The sequence below is a fragment of the Sinohyriopsis cumingii genome, chromosome 4 (assembly GCF_028554795.1).
Source record: "Sinohyriopsis cumingii isolate HCF-2022 chromosome 4, ASM2855479v2, whole genome shotgun sequence".
In the NCBI taxonomy this organism is placed as follows: Eukaryota; Metazoa; Mollusca; class Bivalvia; order Unionida; family Unionidae; genus Sinohyriopsis; species Sinohyriopsis cumingii.
The window spans coordinates 66,117,672-66,143,596 of NC_142964.1; the positions used below are offsets into that span (position 1 = coordinate 66,117,672).

At 34.3% G+C, this 25,925-nt stretch overlaps 1 protein-coding gene and 1 pseudogene across 1 annotated transcript in view; one reads left to right on the forward strand and one right to left on the reverse strand.

Annotated features, from left to right (window-relative positions):
* Window positions 1-460: 460 nt before the first annotated feature.
* Window positions 461-25,925, forward strand: part of LOC149801366 (stabilizer of axonemal microtubules 5-like) — a 46,534-nt gene continuing 21,069 nt past the window's right edge. The window contains exons 1-5 of the mRNA XM_089955433.1: window positions 461-633; window positions 2,169-2,763; window positions 11,000-11,106; window positions 19,467-19,698; window positions 24,643-24,764. Coding sequence (XP_089811559.1) covers window positions 2,187-2,763; window positions 11,000-11,106; window positions 19,467-19,698; window positions 24,643-24,764 — 1,038 coding nt within the window. The 5' untranslated portion in view covers window positions 461-633; window positions 2,169-2,186. The remainder of the gene's footprint in view (window positions 634-2,168; window positions 2,764-10,999; window positions 11,107-19,466; window positions 19,699-24,642; window positions 24,765-25,925) is intronic.
* Window positions 8,149-9,423, reverse strand: LOC149801367 (uncharacterized; annotated as a pseudogene).

Sequence of the window (25,925 nt, forward strand, 5' to 3'; positions counted from 1 at the left end):
AAAATGGCCAAATCCATTTCAAAGATGAAACACAATACATATTTTATGAAATATTTTCTTATCTGACGTCAATTTAACTGGTATAAAGACATTCCAATGTCGGTCACTATTATTTTTAACCTGCGCTAACACTGAAACAGTAACCCAAATCCAGAAATTCAGCTGAAGAAAGAACACTATTTTAGCCAGCTCTGGAACTCTTAGCCTGGTATGTCAGAGATAATCCTGCCTCCACTTATGTAGTCATCATCATGCTTCCACTTATTATTATTATTATTATTATTATTATTGGCTATTTTCCTCTTCTATATCTGATTGTTTAAATGGAGCTAGTTCTAGTGTAGTACCGAACTATTGTCAGTATGAACTTTATTCCAGACTTCTACTGGTTGGTTCCTCTGCGTCACGTTAAATGGCTAAACCCACCAAAGCGGAAATGACGCGTCGCTATGGAAATAGGTACTAAGTGGCGCCCTGTACAACATGTTATGCCTGTTAGCGAGCATTTAAAGTATCAATAGGCCCGTATTGATCAAAGAAAGTATTATCCGTGAGCTCACCTGGAGTGCTACGTGCTGTATAGAATCATTCAATAGGATTTGATAGCAATTTGATTACGGTTTAGCTCTAACGGTAGGTAAATATTTAATTGGAGTTCCGATTTAAATAAACGTCTGAATGTGCCTTTATTTCGTATCATTAAACCATAAACCATGAAAAATTATTCATTTAATAAACGAATAAATAATCTTTATATAGATTAATTGCAAATAGAGATTTTTAAAATACTAAATTAATAATGATAATAATAATAATAATAATAATAATAATAATAATAATGAAAAATTAGAGTTACTTCAGTAAGTAACACTTCATCATAGTGTCTTGCTAGGCTCATCGTACTGAAAGTTTTTAAAGGTGTATTCTGAAGAGTTATACTTTTTTGTGAAAGGATGAGATATAAAAAAAAATGTTTCAGCTGAATCTGATGCATAAATTACATAACTATGGAAGAAGTTAGAATGCTTTAAAATATATAAATCTCCATTTCAATACACTATAACGCTAGCTACTATAGGTTTTATTGATGAAATATATTTCTTGTATTATATGTTAAATCATCACATTAAAATACTTCAGAAAATGTTCTAACAATATTAGGTTTTTACTTTTACAATACTCTAACATATAATCTTTGTTATATTATATATATTTTTCGATTAACTTTGCCATGTACTTTTGATTTTGATTCTTAAAAGGATTATGAGTTGTCTGATATTGGATTAGAAGATTTCTCAGTTTGGTAGTGTTTTATCAGTTTTTTATATATATCAGTTCCAGGTTTGCTTAGACAGCTTGTTATACCCCACTCCCCCACCCCCACCCCCGTTCCCCTGGGATATTGTTATGGCTTGTATTGGGCCAAAAATAGACCCAAGTTCCAAAGTAAAATACATTTAAAATCAAGAAGAGATTCCAACTTGGCAATTTCCTCCAATAAATTGTAATACCATAGGATAAAATTTTCTTCCAGAAAATGAACAGAGACCCCATTCCCAAGTCTAAGCAATATCACTGTTTCTCATTGTACAAGAATCATGCCCCTTTATTTGATATATCAATAGGCAATTTTGAAAGGATGCCAGATGCATTGTGGGAAGAGTTTATCTGCCATATTCCCAGATAGTGCTGGGTGTTTTTGGAGACTCAAAAAGTGTGTTTCCTAACTCAAGCCGATTGGTTGTTCCACTTAGAGTACTTTACCTATGCAGATTAGAGAGAAACTATTTTTAGTAATTGCCAAATAAAGTCCTTTTTATCCTACTGCACTCTACAATCAGCAGACTAGTTTTCAGTTGAGTTAGTTTCTTTACTTTTTACTGTTCTTTGAGTTAAAAGATGTATTGATCACATTCTGGTTATCAAAGTCTTCAAGTACAGGATGCTCTTCCATTATTCTGGTTACTTTATTCATTGTTTCATTGTAAAACTGTTTTTCAGTCATCATTTTTTGCTCCAATTTTATGACTTTTTGTAACAATATAGGATTATCTATCTTTTTTTCTATAGAATGGCAAATGATCTGTGTTAAATTCATGATGTCTAAAAGCTGATAGCTGCAGTATTTCAGTTAATGGTGTTAATTTCCTATTTTCTATTATTTTTAGGTACCTGATTAAAAAAAAATGGCCACAGCAGCTGTTGCTATTCCCAGCGGACCTATCAGTGCTCCTGTTTTAAAACCAAAGACAGGTCAGACCTTTCTAAAGTCAACTAATTTCCATATCTCCCAAGATGACTCCATCACAAGAGATAACATGCAGAGTATTTTCAAGTCGGACTATCCTGCCTATCCAGACTATCGCAAAGTTGAGGGTGCACAGCCACCTCCGTTATCCGAGGTGATGCATAGAGATGAACGCTATTTCAATGAAAAATCTTCAGAGACTGTCAGTTCTTTTGAGTATAGATATCTGCCAAAGCCTACAATAGGGGATGCTCAAACCAAGCTGCGAACCACTAATTTCAAAATGGATCGAGACTTAAATAAATTCAGAATTTTTGAAACAATGAACAGTACGTATTTCACTCCAAAGATGGATGATGACTACAAGAGGTTGCATGGAAAATCACTCCAGGAAAGCCATATTCCCCAGGGTGACAGGGACAAAGAGCCACAACCGCTATCAGATTACAGGGACAAGTTTCGAGGTCATGACACACGTGTAGTCAAAGTGGAGAGAGCGCCTGTAATGCATGATGGTAACTTAATTTACTGGCACTCTTAGTCCAATGGCCTGTTGTATAATAATTTAAGATAATCATCATTATTATTTTTAAAACAATTGTTATCATCATCATTATCAGCATGATGTAGAAGGTAACTGTTAATCTGTACCATATAGCCTGTATATTGCTTATGTTCCATTAAACAACCCAATGCATACTTACATGCATACATCCATACATGTCATCACTGTGACAATTATTTAATCATCAAATTACATGCTAGAACACTTTTGCCCTGGTTATATTGCCAATTCATCATCATCATCATCATCATCATCATCATCCCTCTGTGAAGAGGTTATGAACTAGGACAGAAATAACAACACTATCATTAACATCAAGCTTCTGTATCCTCGTCGTTATCATCATCTCCTGTACAAATTAAAACATGTGCAGTATGATTGCAACGCAGCTGTTTTTTCTACCATTGGCCATGCATGCATCAGTGCATTTTGTTTTGCTATAAAACATTCTCATCAGTTCGTTTTTTTGTCATAAAAGAAGTGAAATTCCAAAAAGTGTATTTTCATGATGACTATATTGTAATTAGTATGCATGCAATTAACTTGCATATTTTGATCTTGTAACATTTCGATACCGCACAGTGTCATGCTATTTCTGTTATCAAATTGATTTGTGTACACTACCATTTGTACTTGCTTATAAGTCAAGTCCAACTGCAGACTGCACAGATCCAGATCTGCCATCACATAATGTACCAGCAGATCTTGGTCTCAGCAGTTTGTTAGGAGGAACCAGTAGAACAAACATGGCAGATCTGGATCTTTGTTCTTTGCAGTTTGAGTTGACTTATCTAAGTGAGTATCCATGGTATTTTAGCACTTTCTATACAAATATAGTCTGCTTATAAATCAATACTTACAGAGCAAAAGCAGCCGGGGTTTAATTACAATAGTGCTTTGTTATATCCATGTGATTAGTCAGTGATTTGTCACATGTCTCTTGTACCCAGGTTCATTTTATAATGTAAACAACTAGAAATCTCACCACAGCATAGATCAACCTTTTACGTGAGTTTTGTTACATAAAGAACATGTCTGGAAAATAATTGTTATCAATTATAGTGCTTTACACTAAGCTGATGGGATAATGTAAATGATCGAATATACTTCAAGTAAAACTCAGTGATTAATTGGGAAGTTGTCATATATGGTAGTGCACAATTACTTCTTTTGTAAAGAAAAATTATATGGAATTTTATTGTGTAGAGGATAACTTGTAATGACTTTCCATGCATGCAGCTGTCACTCAGTCAATAAATTTAACATTATTTCAACAAATGGAAAAAGTAGACAAAATCCATCAAAGGGTTAACATAGAAACTTCTTTTAAGTTTCATCATCATTTAAAAATGGGAAATAAGTTGGATTGCCACAGAGCTAGTGATCACTTGAAGTAAATGTTTGTAACATTTGATTCCAAAATCATGATTGATCATTATTTGCAGGATGGAGATACCGGTAATTGACTTAGGATCAATCATGAATTTCGGAGCATTTCCCCTCTATCTTAACTTGGCACTGACCTTTATAATATATATAGATTTACAGGGGTCAAAAATACACCCTAGCAACAATGAAGGTGGGTCTCAGCCCCAATTTAAAATATCTTTTTTTTTTTTACAAATGGCATAGACTTTCCCTATTAAACAATTTACTCGTACAAATTTTATTCCTGTTTGTTACTTTTTCAAACACTCAAGAAAGATCCCTACTTTAGTTATTTGCCACTCTTGGCAGTTTACTGTGTCTTCAGCACTCAGCTGTGTAACACAACTTCATGATGATGGTATTTTTATCACTGTTTCTTTCCTTATTTTTTTGGGTGCTTCTTAGAGTCAATCCAAACTTTGTTGGTTTCAAAACGTTATCAATTGACTTTGTGTCCAGTTGACCAGAGATCAACTGGTTAAATAAATGTGATTGGAATACTATTACTCGAAACATTCAGCAACTCATGTGTGTGTGTGTTTTGTGTGTGTATGTGATTTGTTACATGTTTGGGTCTGGAACTTTTGAAAAGGAAAATATGGAAAAAAATTACATATTTCTTACTTGTGTTAATTTAATTAGATTATCTATCACTTGAATTGCATACCATGAATGGAACTATTGTATTGTCTGCAATTTTTCATACCTATTAATTTTTTCTTTTGCTCTTTAATTTTTCTTAATAGAACTGTTTTTTTAAAATAAAAGATTACACGGTACACATGGTACATATAGATGTTATGTATTCATTGGGTGTTTTATTTAGATTTATAACACTTAAGATTTTTATTTGCGAAATCACTTCATTTTACTAACATTGCATTGATGACTCAGACTTTGATCTTGGGAAATGTTTTTTCTGTTGTTACTGTAAATAACCAATTATCACCAACATAACATTGTGCACATTTGCTTCTGTAGCCACTCTTAAAGTTTGTAGAACATTTTAGTCTGCTCAGGCACTTTGAGGTAATATAGAACTTGAATCTTAAATACAGTTTAATATTATTTGGGGTACCTTAGTTTTTACAGTTGATCAATTCAGGCACAGTTTTTAAATTAGATGCTGTCTTTTTCTATATAAGCTCTTTATAATAAACAGTGGTCAACCTACAAAATACTGCCAGGAACACAAAGGTCTTACAGTGTATCATGAACATTGACCATGCATGTGCTTATTTATACTAAACTGGGGTCCCCAGGGGGGCTGGGTGGTCTAAGGCGCTCACCTTTACAGATCACTGAAATCTCACCTCTGTATGGGTTTGAGCCTTGGGCTTGGCCAATGTGGACATTCGAGAAAGCCTTCTGGTTAATCATGGTATCACAAATGAAGCATATTTGGAATTAAACAGGAGACTAGTAAATTTGTAAAGTTTTTATTGATACTTTACAATGTAGGAGATAAAACCTTACTTAAGAGACCAGCAGTCATTTTTTATGAGATTCAGAATGTGGATCATGTTGTTTTAGAAGTTAATGTCCCCTTTAGAGAGACCACCTGATATGAGCGACCATTTTATTTTTTGGTCTGTCAGAGGGATGGTCTCAAAGAGTCTGGTAGTTTTTACAGTATGTTTATTGCTGATGTGTTTATCCCAATATTTATATTGCAATGTGCTGAGTCTTAAAATTCACAAAAGTTTATTCATGTACAAATATTATTTTCAGGGTACATTGCATGCATTGGAATTGTAGGATTGATGCTAATTTGTAAGCAAAACAATATGTAAAAAAATGAGTATAATTTGCAGAAATTATATTTTCCACTTATACCCTTACTTCATTGAATCACTCCTTTGTTCTGAAAATATCCCAATTTGTTTCAAATGGGGGAAGAATTAACCCCAAATTTTTCAGCTCTAGAATATATGCTTGATTTGTCATGACCAATGTCTGACTTCAAAAGGGATTGCTATAATTTATATAATACATTTATGCACACAGTTAAAGGTATGTAGGAGATCTGTAGTAACAGCACAGTTTACCTGAGAGAAGAAACATAATGGTGCATGGATATCATAATAAAGGAACTAAAGACTACCATATTTATCTGTGTAGTGAGCAAGATCAGATAGCGATACATTTAATATCAAATCGTTGGATGTATTGATCTACAAAGCTCTTGTTCTGTTGTCATTTGAAGATTGATACAACCAAAGCAATATAAATGAGATTAGTACGATGTCCATAATATATGATCTATTTAAGTAGATCTGTTAAATGTTAATAGGTTTCCAGGAGCAAGCTGCATGTTTGCATGTAGGTTTATCTCCTTGATAACCATTCAAGTGTCATGATGTCCCTGGAGGATTGGTACAGGTTTCAAGATCTGCTAGATCCATTGTCCTGTAACTTATTACCATCTACTAAATAATATATTATGCATTATTTGTGCAAATTTTTTTCTTCTTCAGTCGGGGAGCAAAATTAAATATTGAAGTATATTAGATGTAGTAATTCTCCGTAGTTTAGAATACAGAATATTGCTAGTTGAAACATTACTGTACACTAATAATTCTGATTTCTATAGTTTTAAGGTGTATAAAAATTGGAGGGTACAAAGAATTAGATGTTGTAGCACATGGTATACATATAATTTTGCACCCAATATTTTTTACTGTAGCCAAGTTGCACTTTTATATTTAGCTGTGGTTTGGATCATTGACTAATTGTCATGACTCTGTGGTCCTAAACTAAGTTACAGACAGAAATAAAACCAACAGGTTTTCTTAAACTTAAAAAATAATTTAATTCCCTAAGTTATAAAATGACAATTTAAGAAGAACTTACAGTATTATGAATTAAATTAAAACTGATCCTAAAATGTTCTATCACAAGTGCAAAATAATACTGTTCCAAATGAATTCCATGTCCTTGAATGTGCTGATGTACCAGTGTCCATAACTATGCTTCTAAAACTTGTAGACACCTGTTTATAGCTTATATGTAATCTATGTTCATGCACCAAAATTAAAAGATGCAGTAGAGACACACATAACACTAACATAAATTTCAAATGTCCAGTTGTATCTTCCATTCTTTTAAAAACAGATTTTAATGCAAAAAATGAAAAATAATGAAGAGTACATACAGTGTATGATCATGGTTCTGATTTATATAAAAAATATATTTTCTTGATGAGTTTCATTTTCAGATAAAGTAGAAGCAATCACTGACCAAAATACTATGATCCCACTTTCTACAGAACCAAACTGATACATACAGCACTGAATGTCCATATATATGATACTTCTCGTTTAACCCCTGAATGTATACTCTTTTAAACAGCCATCAACAGCATGGCACAATTTTGTTTATTCTAGGTATGGTGTCTGGTAAAATACAGTTAAACTTACAGTGAGAGGTGGTGACTGGTAAAATACAGTTAGATATATAGCAGAGGTGGTGACTGGTAAAATACAGTTAAATATACAGCAGGAGGTGGTGACTGGTAAAATACAGTTAAATATACAGAGAGCTCTATCTACAAAGAACAGTTTAGGTACCACAAAATTTGGTAAACAATGCACAGGTTTGGTTTTTTTACTGGTTAGAAAACAAAGAATGTCAAACTTAAGAAAAGGATTTTATAAAATAGTGACTTTGTATTAATATGTGTCCTGTGGATGGAGATGTCTGTATAGCCCTGTTCAATAAGGGTTGTTATCTCCCCCTGATTTATTACCTCCCCTTGCATGCTGTTCATAAATAAATATAAAATTGACCAGTTCACAAAATTTTGGGGAGCAAAAATGGCAGATGCAAAACCTGATGTATCTGAGAGAAAAATCGCTACAATGAGTTTATTCAGTACACTTTGTAGCTTCCATATTCTGAAAGACAGTTATGCACCAGCCTGTTCTGTGGAACTTATCACATAAGTCATTGTTTTATAATACAATAAAGCAGCAATATGATTGCATGATTCTCCTTCTCTGCAAGAAAAAATAATATATTATTAAATATTTGTTATATAAGTTATCTGATTAAAACTCTAGTCTCCAAGGGTAGCAGAGACCATGTGAAGCACAATATGTATATATATATATTTGTATGTATATATATATATATATATATATATATATATATATATATATATATATATATATATATATATACTATGACAACACACGGGGAAAAAACAAGGTCTAATATGCGGCATATGAACTTTTTGTGGAATTCAGTAGTGTACTGAAATTTAAATTCTTTTCCAGCAGATAAAACTTATTTTTATTAAGAGGCAGAATAGAATCTCAGTATCGACAGGGCTAATATGGTCAAGTGTTGGTTTTTTTTTTTCTCTCCAAAATTTCAAAAGAACCCTGACTTTCCTCAAAAGGACACCAAAGCAAAATTCTATGTGCCAATTTACTAAAAGTGTGCATAATTCCCAATAAATGTGCGCAAAAATAAAACGATGGTCAAATTTCTGGAAATACCCTCCTCCAATCTGGCCCTGAATCAACATTATCTTTTTAAACTCTGGTTTAAATTGTGTTACATGACAAGAAGAATTATTATTTACATGGCTTCACATTTACATCCAGCAGCATGTACCTTTCCAGATACTTTAGACAGGCATGCCCAAGCTTCATAATCAATTTTCTTCTTATAATTGTTTGGTAAGGATGAAGTTACTTTGGCCTTCACATAGCAATGCGAGTACTCCTGCGAAATTTTGTGATATGCAACTGGGTGCACATGTCTGTCTTCATAAAAATTTGTTTAGCCTTTAACTGCTTCTTGGCATTCATCATTTTATAATCAAAAGTTCTTGAACTGTTCAATACAAGATAATTGTGCAAATCTTCTGTTCTGAACAATGGCAAAAACGAGTCAAATCACTATCCCATAAGCCGTTTAAAGTCCATGGCTCCGGAATCTTTTCTCCGAGAGGCGTACAAAATATTTCTGCGTGACGTTTGTTGCCATTCTCATTTTCGTCTATTTGTATTTCATGTAGCGTACACGTGCCTAAATTGACAAGCCCTTGAGCATGCATGATCAATTCAGATTTATTCCCTGACATGTGTGCACCTTTATCTCTTAAATAAACCTTCAATTCACGAACTGATATCTTGTCAAAAGAGCACGGGTCAGCGATTCCTTTGTTAGACATCATTTCATCTGATTTTTTGCTCACCGGAAGTAGATTTAACAAATAACGATAACTCGCACAAGGGAGGTAACAACCCTTCTTAAACAGGACTATAGGTAGGTTTCACTCTTCAAGGATAATACAAAAAACCCCCAACCCCAAAACAGGTGAGTCAAGCTGAATATGAGGAAGCAGCTGTATGTAGGCAACTATTATGGAAAGTTGAACTGTAAAATGCTAAACAAAATAAATTAATTTAGTTTATTATACAGGCATCTTTGTTAGGGTCTCTGGGGGACAACATTAGGTCTCAGTCACTGTTATAAATATTTTAGATTTTTATTCCCAAATTTCTAAGCTGTAAATTTAATCGCCCATGAATAATATTGATAATGTATCTGTTTTTAAAAAACTGAGCTCAGGTGTTATTTCCAGTCACCCAACCAAATTCATTGTTCATAGAGAAGGACTTTATGAAATATTGTACATGTATGCAAATGGTTCTTTACTCAAAGATATAAAGTGTGCTTTTTTCGGAACTAGTACATGCATTATACAAATACACAATGACATCTGTCAGTTTCCATGGTGGACAAGTTTTTTATCTAATGGATTTACTTTGTTGGTTTCAAGTATGCCTGCATTATTGCTGGTTTCAGTAAACAGGCTTGTTTGCTCTGTGTAGTGAATATTTTTGTCTTTATCAGAAGTCAAATGATAAAACTGCCTATTATAACATTACAGGTTTTGGAGCACTAGACATTACCATGTAAAAACATTGTGCAGTCCTCTCTGTGCATTCTCATGCAAGTGTTGTAACCTTTTGGGGTGTTCTGTTTTCCAAATTGTTTGATTTTCCTTTCTTTTGTACATCACATGCTTTGCACATTAAATATGATGTGACTGGAAAACATCATAAAAAAATGAGGGTAGGGGAGAGTGGTAGGGGTGGGGGTGTTGAGCTAGCTGAAGAACAAAAAGCTAAGAATCTAAAAAAAGTGCGAGGAATGAAGTATATTTTGAGAAAAGAGTTTCCTCAGGGTACAGAAAATAATGAAAGTAATGACTGCTATTTCCACCACCACCATTACCATTTGCAAATCTGCTGCTACCACTGCCACCATTGCTGGTTTTATGAATTATCAAGATACTATGATGGGTTAAAGCAATAAGTAATAAATTTAGCTTCATGATAAAGATGATGCTGCAGGTTCTATTCAAATAGAATAAGATTCACTTTTAGATCATCAAGTCCAGTGAGGGGTAAAATGTTTGCCTATCTTTGTTGCAATATTTATCTGAAGAATCAACCCCCCCCCCAATTAATTTTGAAAGATTTTGACAAATATTTACAAAGGTTGTCATTTTCTGAAAATAGCCTCCCACCACCGTACTTTTTGACAAATTATCCCCTCCCCATGCTATCATGGTTGTAATACTTTAACTAATTTACCTTGAGCACTGTAGTTTCTCCACTTTAGAGAACATTCAGCCAGCATCAAAGTATATTGCAGAATATTCAATAAAAGTGTTTAGAATTTATTTTCAATAAAAGAGAAAGTATTGATCTGACTGATTTATTGATTTTCTTCTTTAGGAGGTGCACCTACAATCAAGGGAGATGATAGGCAGAGACACTTTAAGACTACACATAATGACACATTTTCAGGACGTTGGGTCCCCAGGATACCCTCCTTGTCTGCTGTAAGTCACTGCAACATTTGGTCCCTATATTATAGTATATAATGCAGTGGAACCTGTACGATAGAAACATCTCAGTAAAAAAGAAACTGGTGAATTAGTTTGTTTATCTGGGAATTTAGGGAGGGGAGTTTTTTTGACACAATATATTATAGAGTTTGTGGCGGTAAGATTTTTGACACAATATATCATAGAGTTCATGGAGGTAAGAGTTTTAATACAATATGTCATAGAGTTCATGGAGGTAAGAGTTTTGACACAATATATCAGAGTTTGTGGGGGTAAGAGTTTTGACACAGTATATCACAGCGTTCATGGGGGTAAGAGTTTTGACAAAATATATCATAGAGTTCATAGGTAAGAGTTTTGACAGAATATATCAGAGTTCATGGGGGTAAGAGTTTTGACACAATATATCATAGAGTTCATGGGTAAGAGTTTTGACACAATAATGACACAATAATTATAGAGTTTATGGCAAAACAGTTTTGACTAAATCATGGGGGTAAGATTTTTGATACCATATATCATAGAGTTCATAGGGGAAAGGTTTTGACACAGTATATGAGAGAATTCATGATATAAAGTTAACAGGGCAAGAATTTTGACACAATATATCATAAAATTCATGGCAAATCAGTTTTGACACAGTATATCATAGAGTTCATGGGGGAAATGTTTTGACACAATATATCATAGAGTTCATGATATCATAAAGTTCATGGGGGAGAGTTTGACATAGTATATCACAGAGTTCATGAGGGCAAAAGTTTTGACACAGTATATCATAGAGGTCATGGGGCAATGTTTCGACACATTATATCATAGAGTTCATGCAGGAAATGTTTTGAGACAATATCACAGAGCTCATGGGGTGTGAGGAAAGTTTTGACACAGTGTATCATAGATATCAACAGTAGTCACTGATGAAGGCAGTGATATCATCTATGCTTTTGAACTCTAGGATATCCATGTTCTGAGTAAGTGAAAATTCTTATAATCATTTATCGTAGGTTTCATGGGGAAAAATGTGGTATGTTTGAACAATATTATGTACATGGACTTGTAGCAAAAATAATTGTGAGTTACATGTACCAGTATTTGTGACTTCAAAGTCGGAGTCTTTATGATAAAAATGTAAATGTAGTGTTAAAACCAAGCTGATTAGTATCAAGCTCTCCATTATTATGGCGGTCAAATAGAAATGGATATAAGGTCATGTTTTTTTGACCTGTCAATTCACCAGATTTCACAATTCACATTTATGACAATGAAAAGTTGTAATTTGCACTACATCATTTTTAATGATAACTCCCCCAACATGAAATGCAGTGCATTATCTGATGGATTACTAAAAATAATTGGATCAGGAATTCCAAAAGTCCGTGACCAAAACATGAACCTTAAGATTACTGGTACCTCCAGAATCCAGATCTTAATCAGATTGCTCTTAAAATTAGATTGAAAGTAATTTGTGAAATCAATGTTAAAAATGTATCTTCATTTGTAGAAAAATGTTTTTCCAAAGTAAGATTTTGCAAATTTGTTAGTTTTTGTTTTTTAATTGAACATAAGTTGTCAGAATTTTACATGTTCCCCTACATCACCACCTAACCACGTGTATGGGGCACCATCTTAAAATTATTTTCCATCCTGGTCTTTACTTATATTCCTTGACTTAGACACACACACACACACACACACACACCACTCATTTACAAACCCCAATGTGTTTTACATTGCCTGTTTGTTTGTTTGATGTGAAAATAAAGGAAAACTAAGAAATCATACCAGAAGTTGACAGAAGAGTCCACTTTTTCTTAAACTCATCACTTCAGTTATTCACTTTGGTGACATATTTTTCTAGCCTTTTGTATGATAGACCAAAATTTGTATAATAGGTGAATTAGAAAGTGATATTTTGCAAGCAATATTAGAAAGTTGATAGATCATCAAAGCACGTCATACTCTTGACAGTTGGAATTTGTCTTGAAGGTAGCAGTCGGAAGAACAAAACAAAAACCAACCTAAAATGTTTGAGTTGCTCTTCAGTCATTCTATTGCTTCTCAGAAAAAGAGTTGAGGAAGTGTATTAACTTTGTATGAGAATATCAGAGTATACCAGTTACATTACATTCTTTTTAAAATATTGAAAACTACACAGTCATTGTACCTAGAATGTTCATTGCAAATTTCTTCATCACAGACATTAAAGTAATAAAAGTACAGAGCTAAATCTGGCTGACTTAGTGGTCACCTATATATAGCAGTCACCTCTTTATACAGGTCAGGTTCAAAACCTATTGTAGATCCATTAAACTGTAGTTAATATATATTTACCTGCAACTGTTAGTAAGCAGACTACATGTACTTGAACATAAAATACACATTTTGCAATTCCCAGATTGGCCTGTATAGTGGTCACCTCTGTGTAGCAGTCACCTCACTATACAGGTCAGGTTCAAATGTTATTGTAGATCCATTAAACAGTAGTTAATATATATGAGGTGTGATGGGTTTTATGCCCTCACTGTGGTAGGTGTGGGGTGGGGTGCTTCCAGTATTTTATTTAAATTATTATAGAAGTCCCACCCAGGCTCAGTTTTGGTTGGAAGTTAAATTAGTGAAAGATAGATGTAAAGCTCCATGCCCCCAGTCAGCAATGCTGACAGTTAAATGATTGAATATACAAAAAAGTTAAATTCAACGTATAACAATTTAATGACAATTCAATAGTCAAATGATTTAAATTTCCCAAGTACTCTCCTTCCACTCGACCTGTGATAGCCTATTGCATCATTTGATTAGTAGTGTGAGATAGCTTTCTCCCTGTTCGTGTATTCTACTCATCTGTGTATTCTCTCCTACTCCTCCAATTCCTTCTCCTCTTCAACTTCTCTATACTCCTCCTCCTTCTCCACTTTCTCCTCCTTGACTCCTTTTCCTCCTCCTCCTCAACTCTCTCTACCGACCAGACTTGTCAACTCCAACTGCTCTGCTAGTCTCACTTCCATCTTCCCTCCTAGAGACTCATGACTTATCAGAACCAGAAGTTCTGTCCCCACAAAAGTTTCCTTTATGAAGCTTTGTCTTTCCTTAGAATATCTTCTTTAAGTTTTACTGCCAAATTACATGTGGCTTCCTCAGAGTAACCCTATATTGCTCAGCAATCTTCCTAGGTGAGACTTAATTTTCACTTGCTAGGTAGAAGTTATAATTCGGATTGAAATTGTTATCACAATTCAGATAGGATGTCACTTTGACCCGATCCAATCAAACTTAGCGAACAATGTCCTTCTTGCTGTCTGTCCACATGGGGATGGATTTAGAACATGTCCCATTTCCCTTCGTGGTTCCTCTGATCTTAGGACAAAGCTGTAACACATAGGTGGGAAATCATTCAATCTAAAGCCTGTGCCAATCCAAGATGCCAGATCTTCTCTCTGGTCACAGTAACCTTGTGTAAGAGATTAACTTTAGCCTGCAGCAATGTTAAGACATTAAACCATGGCTTGTGATAATACCTTAGTTTATACATGACTTATGAACTGGGGCTGAGCAAACATGACAGTATATTTACCTGTACATGTTAGTAAGCAGACTACATGTACTTGACCATAAAAGACACATTTTGCAATTCCCTAATTGGCCTGTATAACAAATTTGATTGTAAAAAAAAGAATTAGACAAAGGGAATACATGTATTAGAAAAGTTTAGTGTCTGATGCTCACTCATTTATCCCAGGAATTGTTAAATACTGTGATTGACAGCACCACCTTTCTGCATGTTACATTATACAGTAAACATTCTATTAGGTCTCTAATTTCCAGCCTATTGAATTATTGATGAATTAACTGAATAGCCAGCTTACTATACTATTATTGCCCATCTTCCAATGAAACTCTTTTCCTACTCTCCTCCAGAAATACTGTTGGAAGACAGTTCCCAAGGGAAAAGGCGGTAAGAGATAGCAATAATGCCAGCTGGAACAAGTATAATTTCCCCAGTCCAAGGTCAAGTTGTTATTGGTAAATGGGTATAGTTCAAAATTATATCCCTATGGTAAGCCATCAGTAACCCTGGAATTGTCATGTGATTACTAAATACCCCTTTAGAAGTTCATCAGGGCTATGGCAGATGTAGGGTTTTGATGCCAACAGCCTGATACTTGTAGGGGTAATCCTTGCAAAAAACCGGAATGATAATCAGGACTTGAAATGAGAAGAAGAAAGAAAATTTCATGAACCCACAGGATAATCAAGTAAAAATTTGTTTGATCTTGCATAACTTTTGCTGAGCCTACTAAAATCAAACAGAAGCCAGTTCAGTTCCTTATTCAACATTTATTATTCATTAATATCAACTCAAACAATATTTGTATTTCACAAGCAAAACTCATGAATCAATTACCAGCTGCACTTTCATCTTCATCTGAATAAGCACTTCAGAAAGGGCACAACATCACAGCCTCTTCTGGGTCATATTTCAGACATTTGAGTTCATATTAAAATCATCTCTGATACTTTTTTAGTCTCTTCTCTTGATCATTTTTGCATTTGTGCTCGCTCCTGTCATTATCTAATTTCTGCCATTTTGGAGGCAACTGTGCAACTTGCAAATACTTCTACGTGTTTGCAATTGTCACTGTACCTTGCATGGAATGTTTATCAACACTGTACAATGCATTGAATGTTTATCAATACTGTACAATGCATTGAATGTTTATCAACACTGTACCATGCATTGAATGTTTATCAACACCATTCAATGTATTGAATGTTTACCAACACCGTACAATGCTTTGAATGTTTATCAGCACTGTACAATGCATTGAATGTTTATCAACACTGTACCATGCATTGAATGTTTATCAACACCATTCAATGTATTGAATGTTTACCAACACCGTACAATGCTTTGAATGTTTATCAGCACTGTACAATGCATTGAATGTTTATCAACACCGTACAATGCATTGAATGTTTATCAACACTATACAGTGCATTGAATATTTATCAACACTATACAATGCATTTAATATTTATCAACACTGTACAATGCCTTGAATGTTTATCAGCACTGTACAATGCCTTGAATGTTTATCAGCACTATACAACGCATTGAATATTTATCAGCACTGTACAATGCATTGAATGTTTATCAGCACTATACAATGCACTGAATGTTTATCAGCACTGTACAATGCATTGAATGTTTATCAGCACTGTACAATGCCTTGAATGTTTATCAACACTATACAATGCACTGAATATTTATCAGCACTGTACAATGCATTGAATATTTATCAGCACTATACAATGCCTTGAATGTTTATCAGCACTGTACAATGCATTGAATGTTTATCAACACCATACAATGCATTGAATGCTTATCAACACCGTACATTGCATTGAATGTTTATCAACACTGTACAGTGCAATGAATATTTATCAACACTGTACAGTGCCTTGAATGTTTATCAACGCTATACAGTGCATTGAATATTTATCAACACTGTACAATACACTGAATGTTTATCAACACCATACAATGCATTGAATGTTTATCAACACCATACCATGCACTGAATGGTTATCAACACTGTACCATGCATTGAATATTTATCAACAATAACATAAATGTTAAAAGACATTGTTTGGTGTAATTCTGGATTATTTGTTGAGTCCATGAAAGTGACTTTTTCAGATTGGTCAATACTAAACTTAGATCCTATACCTTTTGTTTCATAAATAATGAAATCAGTAATGGAGGCACCTCCATTTGTGCAAAAGACTGTTTTGACACTAATCTCACTAATTTACTTGATAGTGGATGACTGGTTTAATGTGTGTACATTTGTGCATCCAGAATTTATTGCATCTCACGAAGTGCAGGATGTTGGTAGGTACTTAATTAACACAATAAATAAATCAATTAGCCATGAAAGAAATATTGACTCACTGCTGCTTATTAGATGTTATGATAGTGACTGATAGTAATTTCCAATGCTCCAATGAATTAGTGATGAGCAGGTGTTAATGAATGTCTGCAAAATCACTAAATGGATTGAGGATTAGTGTTAATTTGGATCCCTTATCCCTGATAATCCAATTTTTTTTAATTACATGATTTTCAATAACATCAATGGTCAGTAGTCCAGACATTTAATCTTTTTAATTAATTGTTGTCCAAACAAATGATACCGATATAAGGACAAAGGTTAGGTCTTTGGAATCTTGAATGAAAGTTGTTGACTGTTGCTTGGTATGTCATCCATGGTTGATTGTCAGTAAAACAAAATTAATTCATAAAGGGCAGTCAAAATTGACTTATAACAAAGAAATAATAATTAAACTCCAGACTAATTAGGATTTTTTTAATAAATGATTTTATTATTTTCAATATAAATGATGAGAGAAGAAAGTAAGATCAAGGGCAGCACATCATAAAAATATGATGAGTGCTGAATATGTATTACGCAGGTACAAAAGTTTTGTAGCATATTTTCTTAAGAAAGATAATGAACAGTATAATAAGTTTTGAAAGCAGTGGAAAAGCTCACAGTTTATAAATTTTATTCTCAACAAAAGATAGGCTGTACATGGTGACCAGGATAACTGGTGAAGGAAGAACCCAGCCCCTGTGAGAACTGCTGACTCATGGGAAGCTACTGACAAGCTTTCTTACATACGCCAAGCCTGAGACTGTAAACCATGCAGACACAGGTGTTATCGCAGAGATTGGTAAAGACAAGTGCTTAAGACCACTCGGCCAAAGCTTCCAAACCAGTTTCAAACAAACTTAGATCAGAACATCCTGGTCTAAAGGTGCTTAAAATTTATACAGCTGATGCCGATCCACTGACAGATATGGCTGCCATTACATGAAGAGAAGAAAAGCGTTTTAACAGCTGCTTGTCCAAGACAGCTAAAAAGAATTGGATGTTATGTAGATCTTTAAGTTTTGTACAAACGATGGTGATCTGAGCTATCAAATATATAACTACTGCAGAATTTAACAAACTTTGATGTGAAGTGTCCTAGCTTAAATGCTTTTTGGATTGATACAAATGATACTGTCTCACTATTAAATATGGCTGCCATGACTAAAATTAGAAAAATATTTTTAAAGTTGTATCAAGAAAAAGAAGCAAACAGTCACTTAACAGAATTTAACCAACTTTTGACATGAAACAACCTGGCATAGAAACATTTACATATTGGTCAAATACGATTGGTTAAATGGCTGATGCAAGCAAATATTGACAAGATACAAAAACTAGAGAAACCATGAAGCACTTGTTTCCGTAACAAGCAGTTTCAACAAAACTCGATCTACTGACCAATATATCATGGCAAACTGCTTTTGCATTTTGGCTTTTTGGCATATGTCAGGCAGGTGAGTGATTTCATACCCACTTGTGTCTCTTGTTAGGAATCATTACCAGAAGCAATCAGCAAGCATACAAATCTGGTGAGTCAGGCTCAGCTATGAATTATTTCTGAAATATTGTTTGTAATGAAATAATTACTCATCTTGGACATGTTCATCCGTTTCTCTCATGCACTGTCAAAATGAAACCATGACCTTTCACATATGCATGAGATGGATAAAAAATGTGGACAAAACATTTAGCCATCCAAAGAAAAAAAAATTCTTTACATTTTCAAAATTGTTTTGAAGGCAATAAAATAAAGTGATTTACAGATTGTAATATATTCTTAGATTAAAAAAAACAACTTAATACATACAAAGAATGTTGTCAGATTTTGTAACTTAAAACTGTTTATGTATTCTGTACCACTGGTGCAAACATAACTGAACAGTCTCAGTCAGTTTTCTATCATAGTATTTTATATGCTTGAGAGAGATTTGGTGGCTATGCATGACGAGAAATTGTTTTAAGAAAAGCAAACCAGTATATTCTTGCCAATTTAGATGCAGATTTCAGTAAATACCGTACTAAACTTGAAACTGGATACTCGATGTCATATTCTTGGTCAAAGTTTTTTGTTGCCTTCAACCATAGTTGTTATGGTTCCACTTTAGAGTCAGTCAATTTGCCAGTCATGAGACTAACACATTGTACTGTTCAATTTAGGAGTTACTAACTTTTTCCAGTTAAAATTTAATGAAATAAAATACTGGTACATCTAAACTGGTTACACATTTATAATCCCTCTCAAAATAAGAGGCTGCTGTATCCTACAGCAAAAGTGAAGTGAATTTTTGTCGCCCTCACCACAGGCTGTCTTTCATTTATCAAATTGTGTTTTTAATTGCAAAATCAGAGACATAATAGGAGGGGTGTTACTGCATTTTGATTTCCAGTTGAATAACCTCTTGATAAATTATTTTACAGCCAACAGGATCAAGCATTCCTGGTGGTGATCCAGACAAAGTCTCGTTGAGGGAGACCACAATGGCAGCTTCCTTCCCCAACCGGTTTTCTGAGGCACAGTTTCAACCATACAGCCAGACTGTGGCCAGTGAATACCTGCAGAAGACCAACTTCAAAGAACAGGATGGTCACAATAGATACAATGACTACCGTAGTACAACTTTCCACTCCTTTCAGCCAAATCATACACCTGGTAAGTTTCACTGTATGTTGTTGTTTTTTTCTTTGTATCCCACACTTTTGCAGATACATTGTTGTCCAACATACCTGTAGGTGTGTCAGTGCATTCACCATCTTTTGGTCAGTTATTTGGTTTTCAGTTTAACCTAAATTCCAACTACATCATTTCCATCATAGAATGATAAATATCAGGTCTGATTAGTTGTTGTTGTTGTTGTTATCTTGGGTTTAATGCCATTTCTCAGCACAACATAAGCTATAGATGGTGGCCAATATTATTGAACTAGTGGAGGGAGAACCCAGGAAAATCCTGGTAAGAACCACTGACCCATGGGAAGCTACTGGAAGCTTTCTCACTTACCCACATTGTCCAAGCTAGCAACTTGAACCCACACGGACAGAGGAAAAATATCAGGTTTGATGTTTCATAAAGATAAGTAGTAAACAAAGTGACAAAGCCGAGTGGTCTAAAGCACTGTCCGTTATGGATCACTACCATCTCACCTCTGTCTGCGTGGGTTCGAGTCTAGGATTCGGCCAATGTGGGTATATGAGAAAGCTTGCTAGTAGCTTCTCGAGGGTCGGTGGTTCTTCCCAGGTTTTTCCCGGGTTCTTCCTCCACCATTAATACTGGCCTCCATGCATAGCCTATCATGTGCTGAAAAATGGCGTTAAACCCCACAACAACAACAACAACAACAACAACAACAAAGTGAAAAAAAACAGATATATAATGCACTTAAGAGAAGGGTTGAGTTGAGACTGTGGAGGTGGGGGGGGGTCAGTAGTTACATTTTCAAAGTTAATAAATAGTGTTGGTATTTAATTGCAGTGGCTTTCTTCTCATGTGGCTGTTTTATATACTGTGCATTTAAGGACAGTGGTTTGCGGCTAAAAATAATCAAATAACAGCTCTGTGATGATCACCTTTATTGCATGTCTGTCTGTTAATTGGCAATTCAAATTCACTTGTCCGTTTATCCACTATTATGAACATCGTAACATCAGTACACATTTGTTGTATTGTGAACTGGATAGATGAAGTGATATATTTTGGAATATTTAATAAGTTTTTCTTCATTGTGACAGAGTTGACTCTCTTTGTCTGATGCCCCTGGAGTAAGGGGTCAAAGAAATGGTCTCCATCTGTAAATCTGTCAGTCCGTACTTCCATCTGTAAATCTGTCAATCCATGCTTCCATCTGTAAATCTGTCAATCCGTGCTTCCCTCTGTAAATCTGTCAATCCATGCTTCCATCTGTTTGTCCACCTTGCAAATGCTCCAATATCCACATTTATTGCTAGATTTGAACCAGATTTACTGGGAAGCTTTATCACAAGAACAGCATGGATGAGTTTGATTATTAGCACATATTTCTTACAGTTTTATGCCTTTATTGCCTTGGCATCAACATTGCTAATGCACAGTACTTGATACCACCCTGGCTTCAAGATGTATTATGAAATTTGAACCACATTTGCTTGCAGCTTCACCTCAGTAAGAGCACATATGAGATGATGAACATGTTCATAATACATATATATTTTGGAGAGTTATGACCCTTAGCCATCTTAGCAATGCCATTGTTATTTCAAAACCTTTTGAATACTCTGGTCTCCATAATATTAGATTTCATCCAAAGTTGCTGTGAAGCTTCATCCCAACATTGAGCTCATACGAGTTTGATGAAAACCACACTTCACATATTTGTTAGTTATGGTCCATGATCATATTAGCATTGGTAAGACTAATACACTGCTTTGTGAATACAACAGCATTCACTTCATTTCATTACAACAAGAGCTTGCATGAGTATGATGACAGCAGATTTGGCTTATCCAAGAGTTGTCGCCCTTGATTGACAGGAACTATACATCCCATTGGCTTGCAAACACACTAGCATTCACAGATTGTGCTTGATTTCAGAATACCAGCAAAGAAGCTTCAACAGAATAAGAGCTCAGACAAGATTAATGATGACAGAGTTATGGACCTAGATCAACTTAGAATAGGTTTCTGATCAGCATCTGAACACTGATGCATTTACATTTTTGCTTGATTTCAAGCCAAACTGACTGTGATTAGCTTCACCCCCAAAAAGGCCTCAGCTGAGTTCAATGATAGTAGGTTTTTGCAACTTTTAGCTCACTTGGCTGTAAGGCCAAGGGAGCTTATTGTGTATCCTGTGTCTGTAAGGCACTGTCCATCGTGCATCAAATGTCTGTCCATCAACAATTGTTAATGAACCACCTGGGAGTCCATATTCCTGATCCAGTTACAGTAAAACATGGAAAATTGGTTTATATCATCAAAATCTTGGACAAGTTTGATGATGAACAGAATCCATGCATATTAATGAGATCATCTTGTACCTGATTGGCTAACTTTTTTACCACTCTAGATGATGTTTTTTTATCTGATTTTGATCAGACTTGGAATAAATGCTTATTTCATTAAGATCTTGGATGGGTTCACTAGTGAACCATTGAATTTCTACCAGATTTGGCATGCCTCTTTATAATTATCAGACTTTAAGGGCATTTGATTACCAGTTTGCCATATTATAGTTTACAAGAGTTATAGCCCCTGACTGCCTATCCTCATAACTTTGGTTTCTGAAATATACATTTACTGTAAATCATTAGAGTTTCTCCAAATTAATTGTATTGCCTTATATTGATGAAATATTGAAGGAGTTTAATTTCTAGTGTTCTACAACTTCATCAGCAGGAGTTATGGCCCCTGATTACCATTCTGCTCACTTTGATTTCTCTGTTTTCTGTCAGCTAGCTTTTGTAGATGTCTCACAGTGTTTCAGACTTTTCAATGTTTAGCAACATTTTCTTTAAACCACGCTCTCATTTTTGATCTCTTGGCTCCTGTTTGATGTTTTCTTTGATTAATTTTTCTTCTTTTAGAGATATTACCCTTTTTAGGTCCATTACATGATTATTTTTGCTGTCATGTGTAACCTGAAAGATTGTGTTAAACTTTCTTGTTTTTCATAGAAAACATTCAAAACTTCTAGACCTTTCATATGCATATTTTGGAAACTTTTTTTATTTTTGACAAACCTGTTTAATTATTCAAACATATCACTGAAAGCAAAGCATTATATTTTCAGCCCCTTGATATTATAAATTTGTAATATTGATACAGTTCTAATGTCTTGAGCTATTTCAGTTTTTACAAATTCTATTCAGGTCCCATGCTACTAGAAAAACAAGATAAGTTAGGAGAAAGAATAAGTTTGTTCGCAACTGAGAAAAGCCTTTTAATTTTGCAAATATTAATGGAAGTCATGGATAAAACAGGAAATTTTCAACCTCCATTTTATTGCAGAAAAGATACATAATCAAGTCATAATGAAACTAATTGTAAGTTAAATTTATTGCATTCTTCCTGGAATTTTTGGAGGTCTTGGAACTCTTCACTCAGTTTAGGTACAATTGCTGTATGGATCATTTGGGTGCTTACATAAAACATATTTGTATAGTCAATCCAAGCATTCAGGCAATTGAGATGGTCAAGTAGACCTCATAGTCAGCTTCATATTCATATCTTTTTTATGAAAACCAGCCTAGCATCACACTGTCCCAAGATTTAAACTGTGAGATTTGATCTTGATAAATTTAAGAGGTAAATAATAAAGCGTATCTTTTGCTTTTTATATATATAGTTATTGAAAATTCATTGTGATAACTATTTGTTTATTATTTGGTAAATCACAGTGGGAAAACAATGTTAAACATTATTCTCTACAAAAACTGTTGTCACTGCTGCCCCTACCTGGGGCAGTTTTCAGTGTCTACTCCCATGCTATGTGTATACTTAATAATGAGTTTGTTATGTGTGAGGTCTTTAGTTGGATTACATTGAAAGTAATGCTAGAGTACCAACCAGATATAAGTGGATTTTTTATTTTAAAGAAATATAATTTGTGATGCTTCTTTATCAGAATGTAAAAGATCCATTTCTAAAATAAACTTTCTTGATGCCAACCAGGGCTGGCATGAGTCAACACAGTGCCCAGTGAGAAAATAGATATTTGGAACCCCCACCCCAACCCTTTCATTAAATATTTGCTGATAAGAAAGCTCCTAAGAAACTGATGTAAGTTATGACCAAATAAAAAGATTTTCATTTGAAGAACAAGTGGTTTTGTTTCATTATAGCGCCCTCGTCTGATTTGTGGGCCCCGTTTCTTCTCCAATTTGGCGCCTCTCTGAAAATGTGTTGCTCATACATAACCTGTGCCAACCCTGATACCAACATATGCATTTAAGCAGAGCAAAGTTAAAATTTTTAATTCTGTAAATTTAAATGAGTTATGAGCAGATTTCAATAGATATATTTGTTCTAGTGATAAATCCTGTGGTTTAGTACACGGTTATGTGTCGAATACAAATGTGAGTGGGAGAGTCTCAAAATAGTAACAGTTTGGTGTTGATTTTAAAAATTCATTATTCTGAAGCCAAAATATTGTTGACTTCATTCAGTAAGGTCATAAATGAACCTTGAGGACAAAAATTATCAAGAAAAAATTCTTGAAAAAATTGGAAATTTCGTTTAAAATGTGGAAAACCTGCACGTAAAACTTTGATTTTATTATTATATGATTCATCTTTCCAAAAATTTTCTTTTCAAACTTTTTAATTTTTCATATTTGATGACATCTTTTTAACAGTTGCTTAAACTTAATTTGCGCACATTATATTCATAAAGAAATACAACAGGCACTCCAATGCGTCTCCAAATTTAAGAGCTCACAACATAGTCAAGGGAGATAACTCTTATAGTCTATAAATAAATATAATGGGAATGTAGATTTTGGCATTGTTGCTGTATGCTTATTATGATTAGCTTTAATGTCATACAGTTTATCTAAATAACAATTTTTAAAGCACACTGTGCCAGTATTACATCTAATATGATTTTATTCTATCTGCTCTTCAGCTGTTGAAAAATTTCATCCTGTCAAACATAGGAACCACAGTGATTTTCCTCCTGGAGATCTGGATCCAAACAGAGTGTCAGAACGAATCAGTCAAACCACCAGTAGATACTATCATGGGAATGTAAGTTTTTGATAGCAGAATGTTTAGAACTCAGAATTTCTTCACATTAGCAAAAGAACTAAATGATTCATCATTGTCATGATTTACTATAATAAATATTGCACAGGTTTACCAAGGGATATTTATCACTATATTAAATGTTTTACAAAAATAGGTCAGTAAAGGTCACAGAAGCCACATTTGTAGCAGAAAAATATATTTCTTTTTTAAGAGCTGTTGAGTTTATAGGGTACCAGTTCCAGGTGTTATGGTTTATACTCACTCAGGTCCAACCGTGAACAACATAGATCCTGATCTGCCAGTACACTATGCATAGTGCACTGGTAGATCAGAGACTGAGTTGTTTCTTCAACTGATTACCCCTAGCAAACTGTATCGACCCAGTTCTGTCAGCACATTATGTGATGCCAGATTTGGGTCTATGCAGTTTGCAGTTGAACTCGATTTATAAGAAAGTATAGAGAGTATGTCATAACTCTTGTCTCATATAGTCCTTATTATGATAAGACAAGGGGGCATATTGTATATTTTTTTCATGCACATTTTTCTAAAATTTGGAGTTGGACTTTTTTGAGAAAAATCTTCCTAGTAATATTAAGCAAAAGAAAACTTGAGATAGAAAAAGTTTAAAAAGTATAATTTACATGAAAAGTTTGTATGCATATGTAGGCAACCTGAGTCGATTTTTTATGCCTTTAAAACAAACATTTACATCTGAAAAGAAAATAAACATTTTTTTAATGATTTTATTTTGTAATTGCGGGACGTGTATATGATTTGCAAATACAAATCTAGTCTTTGTCAAGCCTGCCTTGGGAGAGACTTGACATGGGGATCACCTTGGGGATCACCTTGTCGTCCAAGTGCGTTTCCTTTTTATATATGTATGTCCATCAATTGACACCACAGATTAACTTACATGTTAATGTTCTTTCTTAGTTTTTTTTGTAGATAAATGAATTTACTTGTGATCAAACCTTGGGGTTGACATGCAGGCTATAGCCAGCTTATTGTAAACCACTTGAACTGCTTTAAGTTCATGACTGGTTCACTGCTGTTTCAAAAGTATATGCATATTTTCAAATGAAAGTTATGGAGTAGATCTATCGATTTTGTGCATTAAAGGAAAATTGTGAAAGGTCAAGGCATGTAACCTGACTT